Here is a 17,371-nt window from a genome sequence, read left to right as displayed (position 1 = left end):
ATGTTGGGTGAGGTGGTTGTGGAGGTGGAGAAAGGGATGAGGGTGGATGAGGAGGAATAGAGGGAGAGGATAGGAGAGGAAAGGAGAAGAGCGGAAAGCCAAGGTTTACAAGGGGTGGATGGTACACTCTGGTTCCAAAAGAGTTATTCAGCTGTTCCAGTAGGAGAACCCATTTTGATTCCAGGGAGAACCCTTTTTGGTTCAACGTAAAAACCCTCTGAGGAAAGGGTCCAAATGACTTCTACCTGGAAACAAAAGGCTTCTAGCTGGAACCAAAAAGGGTTCTTCAAAGGGTTCTCTCCTATGAGGACAGCCAAATAACATTTGTGTAGTGTAGTCAGATAAAACAGCTCTACTCTCTCTGAGGAAATGTCTCTCACTATCCCTTTCTCTAGCCACCCCCCTTTATATCCCTCCCGCTCTCTCTCTTTCTGCAGTGGTTAAATCATAAATTGCCCATTCTATATCTGCATTTCCCTGTCTCTCCCTCGATCTCTTTTATTCTCCCCCCTTTCCATCACCCAGCATTTGCTTTTGCCCCCCCTCCCTCTATCTTACTTTTATAATCATTCTCTCTCTGTCCCCTCCTCTCTCCTATCCTCCCACTTTGTCCCCTCCCTGCATTCTTCTGTTATTATACTAGTAATCTCGCAAGCCATATTCAAAGTCTCAAGGGAACCAGGGATGTTACGGCAGATGAGTGTGGGTGGTGATGGAGAGCCTGTACAGTATGTAGAGAAGAGTGGTCACAGTGACCTTCTGACCTCAATGCCCTCTGAACCCTACTGAGACTACAGTATGTGTGGAACGGGATTTGGGTAAAGTGGGTGAGTGGGTGCAAGAAGTGTAGAGGGTTGAGCAGTAGGTGTGGAGGAGGCCGCTCATAGGAAAATCCTCCGATTGCTGGGGGCACCACAGAACCAGCAACGCTCGGCAGGACTAGAGGAGCCAGGGAGGGTCCCAGTAAACCAATACACACCACCGCCACCCACGTCATTTAGCTTTAGCACGTTCCCACGTCCCAGCTATAGAGAACAAAAAACATAAAGTGACCCTGCCACTGCCAGCGCTTTCTTTCTCCCCTCTCCACTCTCTCTCTCTCTCGCCCCATCACTCTCCGCCTCACCGTGTGAAATCAAATTTCCATGTGGCTCCAGTATCTGTTGCACAGCGAGGCGATTTATCAGGGATGCAAAGAGCATGCAAAAACAATCTTTATTACATCCATTTCCTGCTTGTCAGCCGGGATCATGTTGGCTGTTCATTAAAGGCGCGGTGCAGGTGAGGAGAATGCCTCCCGATGCCTTGATAGATTGTCTGCTCCCCCGCCGTGACAGCGGCTGGATGGATTGAACAGCGGGGGTCGATGGGGGGATGAAGGGGGGAGGAAAAGCGCTGACTCCAGTCACTCCCCCTGTCAGAAAGATTTTTACAGTGTCATTTTATGCCAAACAACTAGGCTACCCACATACACAAATCTCACACCTACAACACGAGCAATCATGCACTCACACACATGGATGCAAGCGTGGATATACTATATGTGCGCACGTATACACACACACACACACAGACGCACGCGTATACACACACACACCTTTACAGGATGGGTTAAACTGAACCAAGGTGACCAAATAAATGCTTGTCGTGTAAGTAATGTATACCTACTGTATATTACCTTAATTAGATAAGGCGGTATGGCAATACAATATACAGTGCTTCTACTTAAGCCTCTGTAAATGGTTTTATACCGTATCATGCCATGATGTTAGAAGGCGTTAATTGATCCATGATACGTCGTAAGAGTCTGTGAATGCTAATAATGGTGTTATGTCTACTAGATCACATTGGAATATTGGTCTCAAATACTCTACCTCTGAAATACAAACAAACACCCACCTATACACAGGACCCTGGGACTAAACACCTCCCTCTGCAACTGGATCCTTGACTTCATGACGGGCCACCCCCAGGTGGTAAGGGTAGGTAGCAACACAGGGGCCCCTCAGGGGTGCGTGCTTAGTCCCCTCCTGTACTCCCTGTTCACTCATGACTGCACAGCCCGGCACGACTCCAACACCATCATTAAGTTTGCCGATGACACAACAGTGGTAGGCCTGATCACCAACAACGACGAGACAGCCTATAGGGAGGAGGTCAGAGACCTGGCCATTGACGGGGCTGTAGTGGAGCAAGTTGAGAGCTTCAAGTTCCTTGGTGTCCACATCACCATCAAACTAACATGGTCCAAGCACACCAAGACAGTCGTGAAGAGGGCACGACAAAACCTATTCCCCCTCAGGTGACTGAAAAGATTTGGCATGAGTCCTCAGATCCTCAAAAGGTTCTACAGCTGCACCATCGAGAGCATCCTGACAGGTTGCATCATTGCCTGGTATGGCAACTGCTCGGCCTCCGACCGCAAGGCACAACAGAGGGTAGTGCAAATGGCTTGGCCCCAGCATCACTGGGGCCAAGCTTCCTGTCAACCAGGACCTCTAAACAAGGCGGTGTCAGAGGAAGGCTCTAAAAATTGTGAAAGACTCCAGCCACCCAAGTCATAGACTGTTCTCTCTGCTACAGCACGGCAAGTGGTACCGGAGGGCCAAGTCTAGTTCCAAGATGCTTCTAAACAGCTTCTACCCCGAGCCATAAGACTACTGAACATCTAATCAAATGACTAACCAAACTATTTGCACACCACATTACCCCCCCACCCCCCCGTTACACTGCTGCTACCCTCTGTTATTATCTATGCATACGTCACTTTAATAACTCTACCTACATGTATACATTACCTCAATCACCTTGACTAACCGGTGCCCCCGCACATTGACTCTGTACTGGTACCCCCTGTATATAGCCTATTGTTATTTTTGCTGCTGCTCTTGAATTATTTGTTACTTTTATTTCTTATTTTTGTTGGTATTTTTCTTAAAACTGCATTGTTGGTTAAGGGCTTGTAAGGAAGTATTTCACTGTAAGGTCTACCTACACCTATTGTATTCGGCGCATGTGACAAATACAATTTGATTTGATTTGAGATAGCATGTCACCTTTGTAGCCTTTCTCCATCCAACTGAGTTCCTATTGTCTCGGTTCTAATGACATGCAATGGCAGTGGTGTATGGTTTATATGGTAGGTAGGGAATGGATGTTTGAGTGCATCAGGAGAGAGATGAACAGTGGCCAATCAGTGTTGATGGTGTGGTGACAGGGACACTCTGGGATGTTGGGGCATCGCCATTAGCTGATTAATCTGCCCAGCACTCCGGATCACATCTCATTATCATCATAATATTACTAAATGACTTCAGTTGATGTTGAAGTGCAATGCATTGGACGTGAAGAATTGTGTTTTTTGCATTTCATGAAGTTCGCTCTCCTTTCACGTGATTGACTAAGGACTTTTTGTTCCGTAGATCGTCAATATGATAATACTGTGTATTATAATAACAATATATAGGTAACATTTTGGGGAACTGCTATAGTAACATCTTCTTTAGCCAAAGTTCAGAGTTCTATGACACTGAGTCGGTTGCTCGGCAACAACACAGCTGCAGGCACCATGCTGCCAGTCATAGGAAGTGTACGTGAACAAACTAAGACTACTGTATACTCACAGCACGCGCTCCCGCAGGTATATCTCACTGGTCACCCCCAAAGCCAATTCCTCCTTTGGTCGTCTTTCCTTCCAGTTCTCTGCTGCCAATGAATGGAACGCACTGCAAAAATCTCTGAAGCTGGAGACTCATATCTCCCTCACTAGCTTTAAGCACCAGCTGTCAGAGCAGCTCACAGATCACTGCATCTGTACATAGCCCATCTGTAAACAGCCCATCTATCTACCTACCTCATCCCCATACAGTATTTATTTATTTATCTTGCTCCTTTGCACCCCAGTATCTCTACTTGCACATTGATCTTCTGCACATCTACCATTCCAGTGTTTAATTGCTATGTTGTAATTACTTCGCCACCATGGCCTATGTATTGCCTTAACTCCCTTATCATACCTCATTTGCACTCACTGTATATAGACTTTTGTTTTCTTTTGTTCTACTGTCTTATTGACTATATTTTGTGTTGGTGCATGTGTCGAATTGCTATTCTTTATCTTGGCCAGGTCGCAGTTGCAAATGAGAACTTGTTCTCAACTGGCCTACCTGGTTAAATAAAGGTGAAATAAAAATAAAACAAATAATAAAAAATAAAAAATGACAAGGTAGCCAGACTACATACAGGATAAACACTGCTGTTAGCTACGCTAGGCTCGACACATGACATTTTTAACAATGCTTTTTTTCTGATAACTAGTTCATTGCATCCGCAGTGGAGCCCAGTTTCATAATATGAGCATATTTCCTAGCTGCTTGCCATCGTTTTAAATTAATTGTGAAAAAAACAGCTCCTATTAGTTCTATTGAGCACCATATATATGCCATTTAGCATTTATTTTTTGTCTGCCTGTTGTGACTGCGTTTGAGCCTGTGGATTACTGAAGAAAACGCGAGAACAAAACTGAGGTTTTCGGATATAAAGAGAGACTTTATCAAACAAAAGGAACATTTATTGAATAAATGAATGTCTTCTGAGTGCAAACATATGAAGATCATCAAAGGTAAGTGATTAATTTTGTCTCTATTTCTGACTTGTGTAACTCTTCTACTTGGCTGGTTGCTGTTTGTAATAATTTGTCTGCTGGGGCTATGTTCTCAAATAATTGTAAGGTATGCTTTCGCCATAAAGAATATTTGAAATCTTACACCGTGGTTGGATTCACAAGAAGTTCATCTTTAAACCTATTTTTATAATGAGTATTTCTGTATTTGAATTTGGCGCTCTGCAATCTCACTGGATGTTGGCCTAGAGAGGTTAAGGAAATACAGGCATGCACCACATTACTACAATACAAAACAGCTCAATCAAGCCTGATGGTCTTGTAAGTATAAAAGAAAAGCCTACTTTCATTTCATTTAAAAAAGCATGAGAAGTTAGTGTAATGGAATAATGTCTTACTGTGGTGTGTGAAGAATCCAATATTTTACCTTGTATGAGGTACAAATCACATTATTGGAGAAGCACCTCCTCTAAGAGTATGAATTAGGATGTTTGAGAAGGTTTGAACCCTAAGCAAACTGCCTACACATAGTTTGAAGTACAATGCCTACATAGCTACTGTAGTAGGTCAAAGCTGTGCGCTGGAAAACCTTGGTAGAGCATGGGTGGAATAGGCATTGTAGTGCACATGTGAATTTATTTATTTTAAACCAATGCCTATTCTCACTGTTTTTAATTAAATTCTGTCTAGGTTTAAGGCACTAAATATAAACATTTAGAATTAATCAAATGGTTTAAAGTTATGATTTTCTTCTTATTAGTAATTCATCCATACAATATTGATATAAAGTATCATACTATTTTTATAGTATAATGTTGCAGAATAAAACAATTATTAGTGGTTGAAACACACACTCAGACAAACATACACATGCACAAGCACACACACACGCACACTCTCATTCAAGTAGCATATACCCAGATTGGAGGTGATGGGTCCTGTAGCTCAGTTGGTAGAGCATGGCGCTTGTAACGCCAGGGTAGTGGGTTATGATTTTCCTTATTAGGACCACCCATACAATAGAATGTATCATACAAGACTGTAAGTCGCTTTGGATAAAAGCGTCTGCTAAATGGCATATATTATTATTATTATGGGGTACATTTGATAGAACTCTGTGCAAGAATAGTCTCAGGCTCTGATTACATTACCTCTAAAAGAGAAGGATGGAGATAGAGGAGGGAGGAATGGAGGGAAGGAGCAGAGGGGGTCACCCCCGCTATTAAAATCAATAAGCATTGATTCAAAGGTGGCTAAAGGTGATGTGTGTGTGTACATGATCCTTCAGGTCTCTGAGTCTGACTCTCAGACATACTAGAGAGATAGGATAGAGGGGGGGGGTAGAGAGAGACAGCGAGATAGACAGAGAGGACTGCATCTAGAGAAAGGTAAGATGATAGCTTGGCAGAAACTAAATAAAAGAAGGAAGGAAGGAATGAATACAGAGAAATAAAGAGCAGAGAGAGAAAAGAGAGAAAGATGGAGGGAGAATTCATGCTTGGTGGAATCAATACAGAGGTGGAACAGAGAACAATGGCCTCAGAGGAGAGGAGTCAGTGATGCAGGTCTAATACTCTCTCTCTCTCTCTCTCTCTCTCTCTCTCTCTCTCTCTCTCTCTCTCTCTCTCTCTCTCTCTTTCTCTTCCCCCTTCTCTTCCTCTATTGTATTCTTTCATCCTCTCTCACTCTCTCTCCTTGTTCTTTTTCGTCCTCTCCATGCTTAATCTCTCTCCCTCTCTCTCTTTCTCTTTCTCTGTACCTGTATACTTTTTTTTCGCCCTCTCTCACTCTCCCTCTCAGCATCCTGTTCTCTCTCTCTGTCTCTCAGTATGCAGAGCAGATAGGAGTCGTCCGCCTACAGCAAACCTGCCATGACACGGAGCCACTTCCTCACGGAAAACAAATCTCACACGACACATATCAGCTACACACATGCGCAAGCACACACACTGACATACAAGCATTCACACCCACACACACACACACACACACACACACACACACACACACACACACACACACACACACACACACACACACACACACACACACACACACACACACACACACACACACACACACACACACACACACACACAAACACACACACACACACACACAGCCACTTCTCCATTTCTATCAGCACTTGAGTGTACCTAGGCCTTAATTAGTTCTTGATGAATGAGCCCATAAGATGCTGTTCTTTCATTTCCCTTGTTGCCAGATATTCCACTAATCGTATTGAAAAGTATCCTTATTGCGCTGCTGTGACTGAGAGGCGACCAGTACCAGCCACTCTGATTGGCTGGCATGGCTAAATAACACCACTCCACTCCAACAGAAGAAGAGGAGGACGGGATAAGATACATACAACTTTTACACTGACTCCCTGACTTGCTCCTTCAGACTTTCTACACATCCTCTCAAATAAACGACTTACACTATCCTCTCCTCCTAGTTCTAAAAACAGATTTGGATGTCTAAATATACACATCTGAAACCGCTTGTATTAGTCCTTAGCTCATACAATAACGGTCATTTTCCTTATTGTGTTAATGAAGGCAGAAGATCCACAGGAGAGGAGATTAGAATACAAAACAAATAAATAATGATGTTCATTAATACAGAAAACAAAATGATCTTGTCTCTGCCCTGCATGTCTGAGCCACGTTCTGGCTGTGGACCTTGCCGATGTAAATGTCACGAATTGAGTTGACGTGATTCCTTATTCCATGTGTCAGAGAGGCATGTTTGTTCTATGTTATTCACTTCTATCTGTAACATTGTGCGCTGCTTAACATGGCCCTGTCTTGTATTGTATTGGTCTTGACTTTACCGTCGTCGATGATGCTGACCACCACTCCATTCCCTGTGATGTTCCTGCTCCACACTGGCATCACGTTCAAGTCAAAGTGACTGGAGCTGTATTGGCCATGGTTGAACTGTAGTAAAACACAGGCACATAGAATAAAACACAGTCACAAACACACACGCACATCATATGTCACAAAGATAATAGCTATATGACAAGACGTGTAAACTCTTAGAGAAAAAAATGACACCTAAAAGGGTTCTTCGGCTGTCCTCATTGGATAACCCTTTGAAGAACACTTTTTGGTGCCAGGTAGAAACCTTTTGGTTCCAAGTAGAACCATTTTAAGTTCCATGAACAACCCTTTCCACAGAGGGCTCCTCATGGAACCCAAAAGTGTTCTATCTGGAACCAAAACGTTTCTACTACTGTACTATCACATAACGAATCATATGTCCCTCAGTTATGGCCATTTAAATCCCTCATCCGCTCACTCCCTCTCTTCTTTCACTCCTTAAGTCACTCACTCCTGTAGCGCTATTTAAATCCATTCAGGTAGGGAAGCCTTTTCACCCTCTTCTTCACCCTCTTCTTCACCCTCTTCTGTTCAACACTCTGCCAACAAAAGGCATCACATAACCTACCTTAGTCGCCACTGAATCTCATGCTAAGTAGAAGTTGAGAACCAAAGCGGGTTGACAAGATGAGGAGAAATGCAGTCAGTCAAAAGGGGGAATGTGTGTGTATTTTTGTGTTTGTGTGCATGTGTGTGTGTGCGTGTCCGTCCATGTATGCGTGTGTGTTTTCCTCAGTGTGTGTGTGTGTATGTGAGTGTGTACCCGAACGTCACAGACCCTTGACTAAACACAGTGCTGAAAAGGTTCAGGGTAGCGCTCGAGGGAGGCCCTACTCTCCGCACATCAAAACAGCCTCCATAACACACCCCATGTGGCGAGGAGACAGAGTAGAGAGAGCCAGGAGCAGAACTACCCATAAGCCTCTCTGCTCCCCACAACCAGCACACAGCGCACCGTTCAGTCACACACACACACACAAACACCGTAAACCCACACGGGCACAAAACAAACAAGAGCCTTCCCCAAAATGTCAAACCCCCTCACATGCACAAAGACAATTTGATATTTAAAGTGAGTGTTTTGAGAGGTTTCTATTCTGTTGTTGTTCTCCAGAATGAAGAGAGAGGGGAAGAGAGAGAAAGACAAGAGAAGAAGAGTGGAGAGAGGGAAAATAAAGCAAGGAGAAGAGAAAAAGGGAGAAACGGCGAGAGAGAGAGAGAGAAAGAGAGGTAAAGAGCGAAAGTTAATGAGCGAGGGGAGGGTGGAATGAGGAGAGGAGAAAAAATGGGGAAGAGAGCAAAAAAGAGATGTAGAGAGTGAGGGAGAGCAGCTCAGATGAGTCTAACTAAACACAATAGATAAATAGTGCTCTGTGGGAGGGGGCGGGGGGGTGCGCCAGGGGAGCAGCGCTGCTTTGTAGTGGGAGAAGAAAAGGCCTGCCAGATGAATGGAGCCAGCGTCCACCAGAACAGGCCTGGCCCTAGGGAATCCACCAGCACACTGGGGGGACGGCGCTCAGCATACGGGCGGATGGATACACACACACACACAGAAATAAGTGCACACACACTTTCACGCATACAGAGAAACCCACATACACGCACGCACGCACACACACAAGTAGCCTACATACACACCCACACACATATACACAGTGGCAACCTGTCATTCAGGGCAGGTTGGGGAGAACCCCACCTTTTTTGAGCCCCACATTTTTGGCAGTAAAAAAAACATGTTTTTGCCTGTTTGCATGTTATTTTGGCATTAATACGTGTCACATATCAGTTTGCTAACAATGTAAAAAAATATATATATATCATTGATTTAATAAAGCCGCATACAAACATGGTCTCTTTTTTTTTTTCTTGAGTAAGGCAGCTCCAAAATGCAGGTGTTTCAGCCTAGCTCAGTGCTTTCTGTGGCGGTGGGGCAAGCCAAAAGAAAATACGGAACACTGCGCCGTGATTGGCTCAGTGTTCTGTCACTCATGGGGACACCACGTCACTGCCACGTGTAAGGGTAGAGTTACATTAGAAGTACCCATCCAAGAAGGCTCCATGTCATTGGCAACAGATAGAATGATGTCAAATCACATTATATGTACATTAGCTTTTAATGGACTGATCATGTCAACATCATACTTTAAAAATCTAATCTAGCAGTCATCATCATGAATCAAGTCGACAATCTACTGATAAATCCTTTTTAATCCTTGTCATTTGATGAGAAATAATGAAGAGAAATTATACATAAAATGTATCGGTGCTCATCGGACATTGGACATAAACATTACACAACAAGTTGGAAATCACAAATTCAACAATGAGTGGTTTGGAACAAATCCGTGACCGTGGCTAACTGCAAGCATTGCAAAGCAATCACTAGACTGCTATTCAGTGGAGTGTCTGTGTGGTCCCAAATCTAGGATTCAGGGGCTATTTTCTAAGTTTAAAATGATAAACATTCAACATTGGTCATGCTGTCAACGAAGCTGTTAACTCGGAACTGCGAAAACTTGACTTCAGTGAGTTTAAGACAACTGGGAAGTCGGGAATAAATAAGCTCCGACTGAGAAAATGTGTTTTTGAACGGTCGTCCAACTCGGAATTGTAATTCCAGCCTCTTTCTAGACTAGAGCCACGACCTGAAGATCAATGACGTCATCATGATCAACCTTGTTTTTTTTTCAGAGCTCCCAGTTGTTTTTAAAGCACCATAAATCCAGAGAATGCCAGACTTAGATGACAAAAGGACGCCACCTTCCTGTTCAAGTGAGCACAGCACAACAAGGTGAGTCCTAAAATGTATTGTATGCTGCTGCAAAAAATGGTGTAATATGCCAGGGAGTTATGTGTACTGTAGCTAAGAAAGTAATACTAAGTGCATGTTGTCTAGTAAGATGTTAGTAGCCCATGTGCCTCACCCTAATAATTTGGTCTATTTCCCCCTCTTAATTTTGTCTACTGTTCTGATTTAATGGTGCACATGTAGCTTATAATCTGTTTTAGAGAAATGTAATCATCGAATATTGTTAGAGCTTTCATTGTCTGCTTATATGCCCCCTTTATTTTTCCTACGGTTCTGACTTGGTGTACAGGGAGAACACTGTAAGAACGGCCCATGTTCTAAATTCTGTCGCTGTACATTTCAAAGTGCTAAACAAATAGATATATTTACTACGTTCATCCTAGCTCGCTCATTAATGTCTTAATCGAAATTATGAATTGCCTCTTATCTGTTTTGCTGCCAGAAAAGGCTCCGCTGATAGCCAGGTGTAGCTGTGGTAAGACAGCTTTATGTAGGCCCTAACAGTTTGTGGGCACCGTTTGTCACCGTTTTTCCCCACCAAGATTCACATGCTAAAATCACCACTGCATATACACATGCACGCACAAGCACACACACACAAAATGCACATGCGCAGATACACTTCCACTCACACCCAAACAAACATTTCACACACAAATACACAAATTCCAGCGCGAACAACATTGACAGAACAACACTGGATACGCAGGAGAGTAGAATATACTGTATGCGTGTTACAAGTGCATGTGACACTGTCAGGATACCAATCATAGATGAAGACCAACTGCGAGTGAGTAGACAAACACACACTATGAGATCAGATACAGTAGAGTTAAACACACACACCACATACGGTCCTGGCAGGCTAGCAACCCTGGGCAGATTACTGACACTCAATCAATATCCATGTCCACTAGAGGCTGATTAAACAGAACGGATAAAAAGAGAGAGAGAGAGGAAAGAGAGAGAGAGAGAGAGAGAGAGAGAGAGAGAGAGAGAGAGAAAGAGAGAGACAAATATGGAGAGAACGAAAAGGGGGAGAGAGAGGAATACACACAGAGCTAAACTCAGCAAAAAAAAGAAAAGAAAAGGAAAAAAAGAAACGTCCTCTCACTGTCAACTGCATTTATTTTCAGCAAACTTAACATGTGTAAGTATTTGTATGTACATAACAAGATTCATTAACTGAGACATAAACTGAACAAGTTCCACAGACATGTGACTAACAGAAATGGAACAGTGTCCCTGAACAAAGGGGGGGTCAAAATCAAAAGTAACATTCAGTATCTGGTGTGGCCACCAGCTACATTAACTTCTTATGGCTGCAGGGGCAGTATTGAGTAGCTTGGATGAAAAGGTTCCCAGAGGTGCCCAGAGTAAACTGCCTGGTCAGTCCCAGTTGCTAATATATGAATATTATTAGTAGTATTGGATAGAAAACACTCTGAAGTTTCTAAAACTGTTTGAATGATGTCTGTCACGTATAACAGAACTCATATGGCAGGCAAAAACCTGAGAAGAAATCCAAACAGGAAGTCGGAAATCTGAGGTTGGTCGATTTTCAACCCAGCCCCTGAATACACAGTGGGATATTGGTTATGTTGCACTTCCTAAGGCTTCCACTAGATGTCAACCATCTTTAGAAACTTGTTTGAGAATTCTACTGTGAAGTGGGACCGAATGAGAGAGGAATGAGTCAGAGGTCTGCCAGCAGTCATGGGCTGGTGATGCGCATTTCACATGAGAGGGAGCTGCGTTCCTTTGCTTTTCTGAGACAAAGGAATTCTCTGTTTGGAATATTATTGAAGTTTTATGTTAAAAACATACTAAAGATTGATTCCATACATCGTTTGACATGTTTCTACGGACAGTAACTGAACTTTTTGACATTTCTTCTGCAACTAGGGAACGCACTTCATGACTTAGGATTTGTTTACAAAACGTGCTAACAAAAGTAGCTCTTTGGACATCAATGATGGACATTATCGAACAAATCAAACATCTAATATTTGAAATTGGACACTTTGGTGGGATTAACAACAAGATTACTTTTAAAATGGTATAAGATGTATGTTTGAGGAATTTTAATTATGTTGTTTGAATTTGGCGCTCTGCACTTTCACTGGCTGTTGTCATATCAATCCCGTTAACGGGATTGCAGTGCATCTCCTCCAAATGGACTGCACCATATTTGCCAGTTCTTGCTGTGTGATGTTACCTCACCCTTCCACCAAGGTACCTGCCCTAACCCTCACCCTCCGATCTAACAGGCCCCAGACGTGCTCAATGGGATTCAAATAAACCACAGAATGAGCAGTATGGCTGGTGGCATTGTCATGCTGGAGAGTCATGTCAGGATGAGCCTGCAGGAAGGGTACCACATGAGGGAGGAGGATGTCTTCCCTGTAACACACAGTGTTGAGATTTCCTGCAATGGCAACAAGCTCAGTCCAATGATGCTGTGACACCCCGCCCCAGACCATGACAGACCCTCCACCTCCAAATCAATCCTTTCCAAAGTACAGGCCTCGGTGTAACACTCATTCCTTTGATGATAAACGCGAATCCGACCATCGCCCCTGGTGAGACAAAACCGTGACTCGTCAGTGAAGAGCACTTTTTGCCAGTCCTGTCTGGTCCAGTGACGCCCATAGGCGATGTTGTTGCTGGTGATGTCTGGTGAGCACCTGCCTTACAACAGGCCTACAAGCCCTCAGTCCAGGCTCTCTCAGCCTATTGCGGACAGTCTGAGCACTGATGGAGGGATTGTGCGTTCCTGGTGTAACTCGGGCAGTTGTTGTTGCCATCCTGTTCCTGTCCCGCAGGTGTGATGTTCGGATATACCGATCCTGTGCAGGTGTTGTTACACGTGGTCTGCCACTGCGAGGACGATCAGCTGTCCATCCTGTCTCCCTGTAGCGCTGTCTTAGACGTCTCACAGTACGGACATTGCAATTTATTGCCCTGGCCACATCTGTAGTCCTCATGCCTCCTTGCAGCATGCCTAAGGCACGTTCACGCAGATGAGCAGGGACCCTGGGCATCTTTCTTTTGGTGTCTTTCAGAGTCAGTAGAAAGGCCTCTTTAGTGTCCTATGTTTTCATAACTGTGGCCTTAATTGCCTACCGTCTGTAAGATGTTAGTGTCTTAACGACCGTTCCACAGGTGCATGTTCATTAATTGTTTATGGTTCATTGAACAAGCATGGGAACCAGTGTTTAAACCCTTTACGATGAAGATATGTGAAGTTATTTGAATTTTTACAAACTATCTTTGAAAGACAGGGTCCTGAAAAAGGGGCATTTCTTTTTTTGCTGAGTTTATATACTGTATAATACATTTTAGGTCAGGATAAACCTCTCTAGCCTGACCGTATGAAACTTGGAATTCCCTCATATCCAACAGAGAAAAGTAATTCTTCCACTCTCACTATTCTTTCTTTCTTTGTCTCTCTCCCTACCCTCCATCTTCCCCTGAGAACTGACCTGTCAGTCATTCATTGCCATGGTTCATCAGAACTGGGGACATAGCCCACTCCTCAGCCACAGGGCTCTGTCAGATTAGCAGTTTAGTGTTTTTTGTCATCAATCTTGTTCTGGAGGCAGGTCTGCAGAGTGATCACGAGCTGGCACAGCCACAAAGTCATAAAAACAGGATTTTAAACCTAACCGTAACCTTAACCCTAACCTTAAACAGACTGCTAACCCTAATGCCTAACCCTAACTTTAAATTAAAGCTGCAATATGTCACTTTTTGAGCGACCCGACAAAATTCATATAGAAATGTGAGTTATAGATATGTCACATTGAAAACAAGTCTAAGAAGCGATAGATCTGTTCTATGTATGCTACTTCTATGCTTCTCATTCTTAAATGTGTTTTTTGTGTCTTTTACTTTCAGTTTTGTACACTAGCTTCAACCAGCTGAAAATACAATATTTTTGCTTATTGAAAATATATTTCACAGCGGTTTAGATGGTACAACGATTCTCTACACTCTGAGTGGTTGTTTTGTAATATAAACTGAAATTAGACAAATTATTACAATTTTAGCAACCAGGAAATGGCGGAGTGATTTCTGCATATTGCATCTTTGTTTTAAAAAAAAAATGTTTTACCCCCTTTTCTCCCCAATTGCGTGGTATCCAATTGTTTAGTAGTTACTATCTTGTCTCATCGCTACAACTCCCGTACGGGCTCGGGAGAGGCGAAGGTCGAGAGCCGTGCATCCTCCGAAACACAACCCAACCAAGCCGCACTGCTTCTTAACACAGCGCGCATCCAACCCAGAAGCCAGCCGCACCAATGTGTCGGAGGAAACACCGTGCACCTGGCGACTCGGTTAGCGTGCATTGCGCCCGGCCCGCCACAGGAGTCGCTAGTGCGCGATGAGACAAGGATATCCCTACCGGCCAAACCCTCCCCTAACCCGGACAACACTAGACCAATTGTGAGTCGCCCCATGGACCTCCCGGGCACAGTCGGCTGCGACAGAGCCTGGGCTCGAACCCAGAGTCTCTGGTGGCAGCATATTGCATCTTTAAGACCAAAAACCACATAAAAAAATGTAAAAAACATGTACAATATAGCCAATTTTTACTCTGCTGTTGGCCGATATAATCACTCAGTTCTGCCTCCAGGCCAAGATTCATGACGATAAACAAACTGAATTTTGAAAAACTAGATGATTAACTGTTGGATTACTTTTAAATTGAGAAAGGAAAAAGGTGCAAGTTAAAGTTTGTTCCACCTGAGCGAGTCAAACCACAAGTCAGAGACCACTATGATGACAAACCAAATGCGTTTGATGGCTCCTTTTTGTCTTCTTCTAATGCCTCATAGGGGGAAAGTAATCCAGAAGTAATCAGATTACGTTACAGAGTTTGGGTTATCCAAAAATTACCAGTGATTATAATTTTGGACAGGTAACTAGTAACTGTAATGGATTACATTTAGAAATGAACCTACCCAACCCTGCTTAGGTGTGTGTGTACTTGTTTGTCTAAAGTATGTGGACACCCCTTCAAATGACTGGATTCAGCTATTTCAGCCACACCCGTTGTTGACAGGTGTTTAAAAACAAGCACACAGCCATGCAATCTCCATAGACAAACATTGACAGTAGAATGTCCCACACTCAAGAGCTCAGTGACTTTCAACGTGGCACTGTCATAGGAAGCCACCTTTCCAAAAAGTCAGTTCGTAAAAAATGTCTGTCCTCAGTTTCAACCCTCACTACTGAGTTCCAATCTGCCTCTTGAAGCAACGTCAGCACAAGAGCTGCTCATCGGGAGCTTCATGAAATAGGTTTCCATGGCCGAGCAGCTGACACAAGCCAAAGATCACCATGTGCAATACCAAGCATTGGCTGGAGTGCAGTAAAGCTCACCGCCATTGGACTATGGAGCAGTGGCAATGCGTTCTCTGGAGTAAACATCTGGCAGTCCGACGGACGAATCTGGATTTGTCGGATGCCAGGAGAATACTACCTGCCCGACTGCATAATGGTGCATGACTGCAATAATGGTCTTGGCATGTTTTTCATGGATTGGGCTAGGCCCCTTAGTTCCAGTTAAGGGAAATCTTAACACTACAGAATACAATGACATTCTAGACGATTCTGTGCTTCCAACTTTGTGGCAACATGACAATGTACACAAAACGAGGTCCATACAGAAATGGTTTGTTGCGATTGGTTTGGAAGAACTTGACTGGCCTGCACAGAGCCCTGACCTCAACCCCATCGAACACCTTTGGGATGAATTGGAATGCCGACTGCCTAATCGCCCAACATCAATGCCCGACCTCACTAATGCTCTTGTGGCTGAATGGAAGCAAGTCCCCACATAACTGTTCCAACATCTAGTGGAAAGCCTTCCCAGAAGAGTGGAGGCTGTTATAGCAGCAAAGGGGGGAGCAACTCTATATTAATGCCCATGATTTTGGAATGAGATGTTCGACGAACAGATGTCCACATACTTTTGGCTATGTAGTGTATTTGTGTGTGCAAGTGTGTTTATATGTATGTGTGTGTTTCACTACATCAACTATACTACACTTCCCAGGCCTCTTGCTGTTCACAGACACACACAGGCACACTAGCACACAATCTGGGAGAGACCCACCAGTTCCCACTGCATGGGCCAGAGAGGGTCGTTGAAGGTCAGGGAAGGACTCGGCTGGTCTCCAGTCTTCAAAGAGTCCTGTCGACAGCTGGGTAACTCACTCTGCTGCTCCTGCAAACCTGACAGACAGACAGACAGACAGACAGACAGGAACATATGAGACGTGGGTATGAATACACTACAATTTAGTGTTAGCCTGTGAGTGAGCTAGCACGCAAGCATTTCACTGCACCTTTTATACATGCTCTAAACTGTTTACTGGAGTTTTTTAAATAATTTGTAATGAGGATATGTGTGTGTGTGTTTGTGTGTGTGTATGAATAAGTGCGTGTAATTGTTTTGGTGTATTTGTTTTGGTGTGTGCGTGTGTATGCTAGGGGGTGCGCACGTGCGTGTTTGTGTGTGTATGTGTGTGTTGTTGTTGCTGTGTACTCTGAGACCAGGAAGTCCCTCCACTCCACCCAGTGGTGAAAGGCCTCCCTGAATTCCCCTCTCTCCAGTGATGTGGAATACTGCCGCCAGATTACCATAGCATTACCATAACATTACCATAACATTACCACAGCACAGCTTGTGTCGGTGTCTGTGGACATGGTATCAGCTCATCAAGAGATTCAACCTCACCCCACATATATCACCCACACTACCACACTCTCTCCCTCACTCTCTCCCTCGGCTCTCTCGCTCGCTCGCTCCATCCCTCTCTCATCTCTCTCTCTCATCACTCTCTCCGGCTGCTCATCTCTCTCTCACGTCAATGTACGATCAGGGTAAAGTGGTGAAAACAAATTAACAAAAGAACTGTTACGAAAAATCGATGAATATAGGTTTGATCAATAATCCATTTCTTCATGTTTTTTCCTGCATGATCAAATTGATTTCTGAACACTGGTACAAAAGGATCTGGTACAAAATGCGCAGAGCCAGGG

The 17,371-nt window shown here is 43.8% G+C and overlaps 1 protein-coding gene across 1 annotated transcript in view; it reads right to left on the bottom strand.

The window, feature by feature from the left end:
• The window catches only part of LOC127914898 (neuroendocrine convertase 1-like), an 80,469-nt gene that overhangs the window by 40,637 nt on the left and 22,461 nt on the right, over positions 1-17,371 (bottom strand). Inside the window, exons 5-6 of the mRNA XM_052492652.1 lie at positions 16,443-16,561; positions 7,458-7,563 (exon numbers count right to left, since the gene is read on the bottom strand). Coding sequence (XP_052348612.1) covers positions 7,458-7,563; positions 16,443-16,561 — 225 coding nt within the window. The remainder of the gene's footprint in view (positions 1-7,457; positions 7,564-16,442; positions 16,562-17,371) is intronic.

The sequence above is a fragment of the Oncorhynchus keta genome, chromosome 34 (assembly GCF_023373465.1).
Source record: "Oncorhynchus keta strain PuntledgeMale-10-30-2019 chromosome 34, Oket_V2, whole genome shotgun sequence".
Taxonomy (NCBI): Eukaryota; Metazoa; Chordata; class Actinopteri; order Salmoniformes; family Salmonidae; genus Oncorhynchus; species Oncorhynchus keta.
Note: the sequence above shows the minus strand (reverse complement) of the source record. Positions and strands in the feature narration are given on the sequence as shown.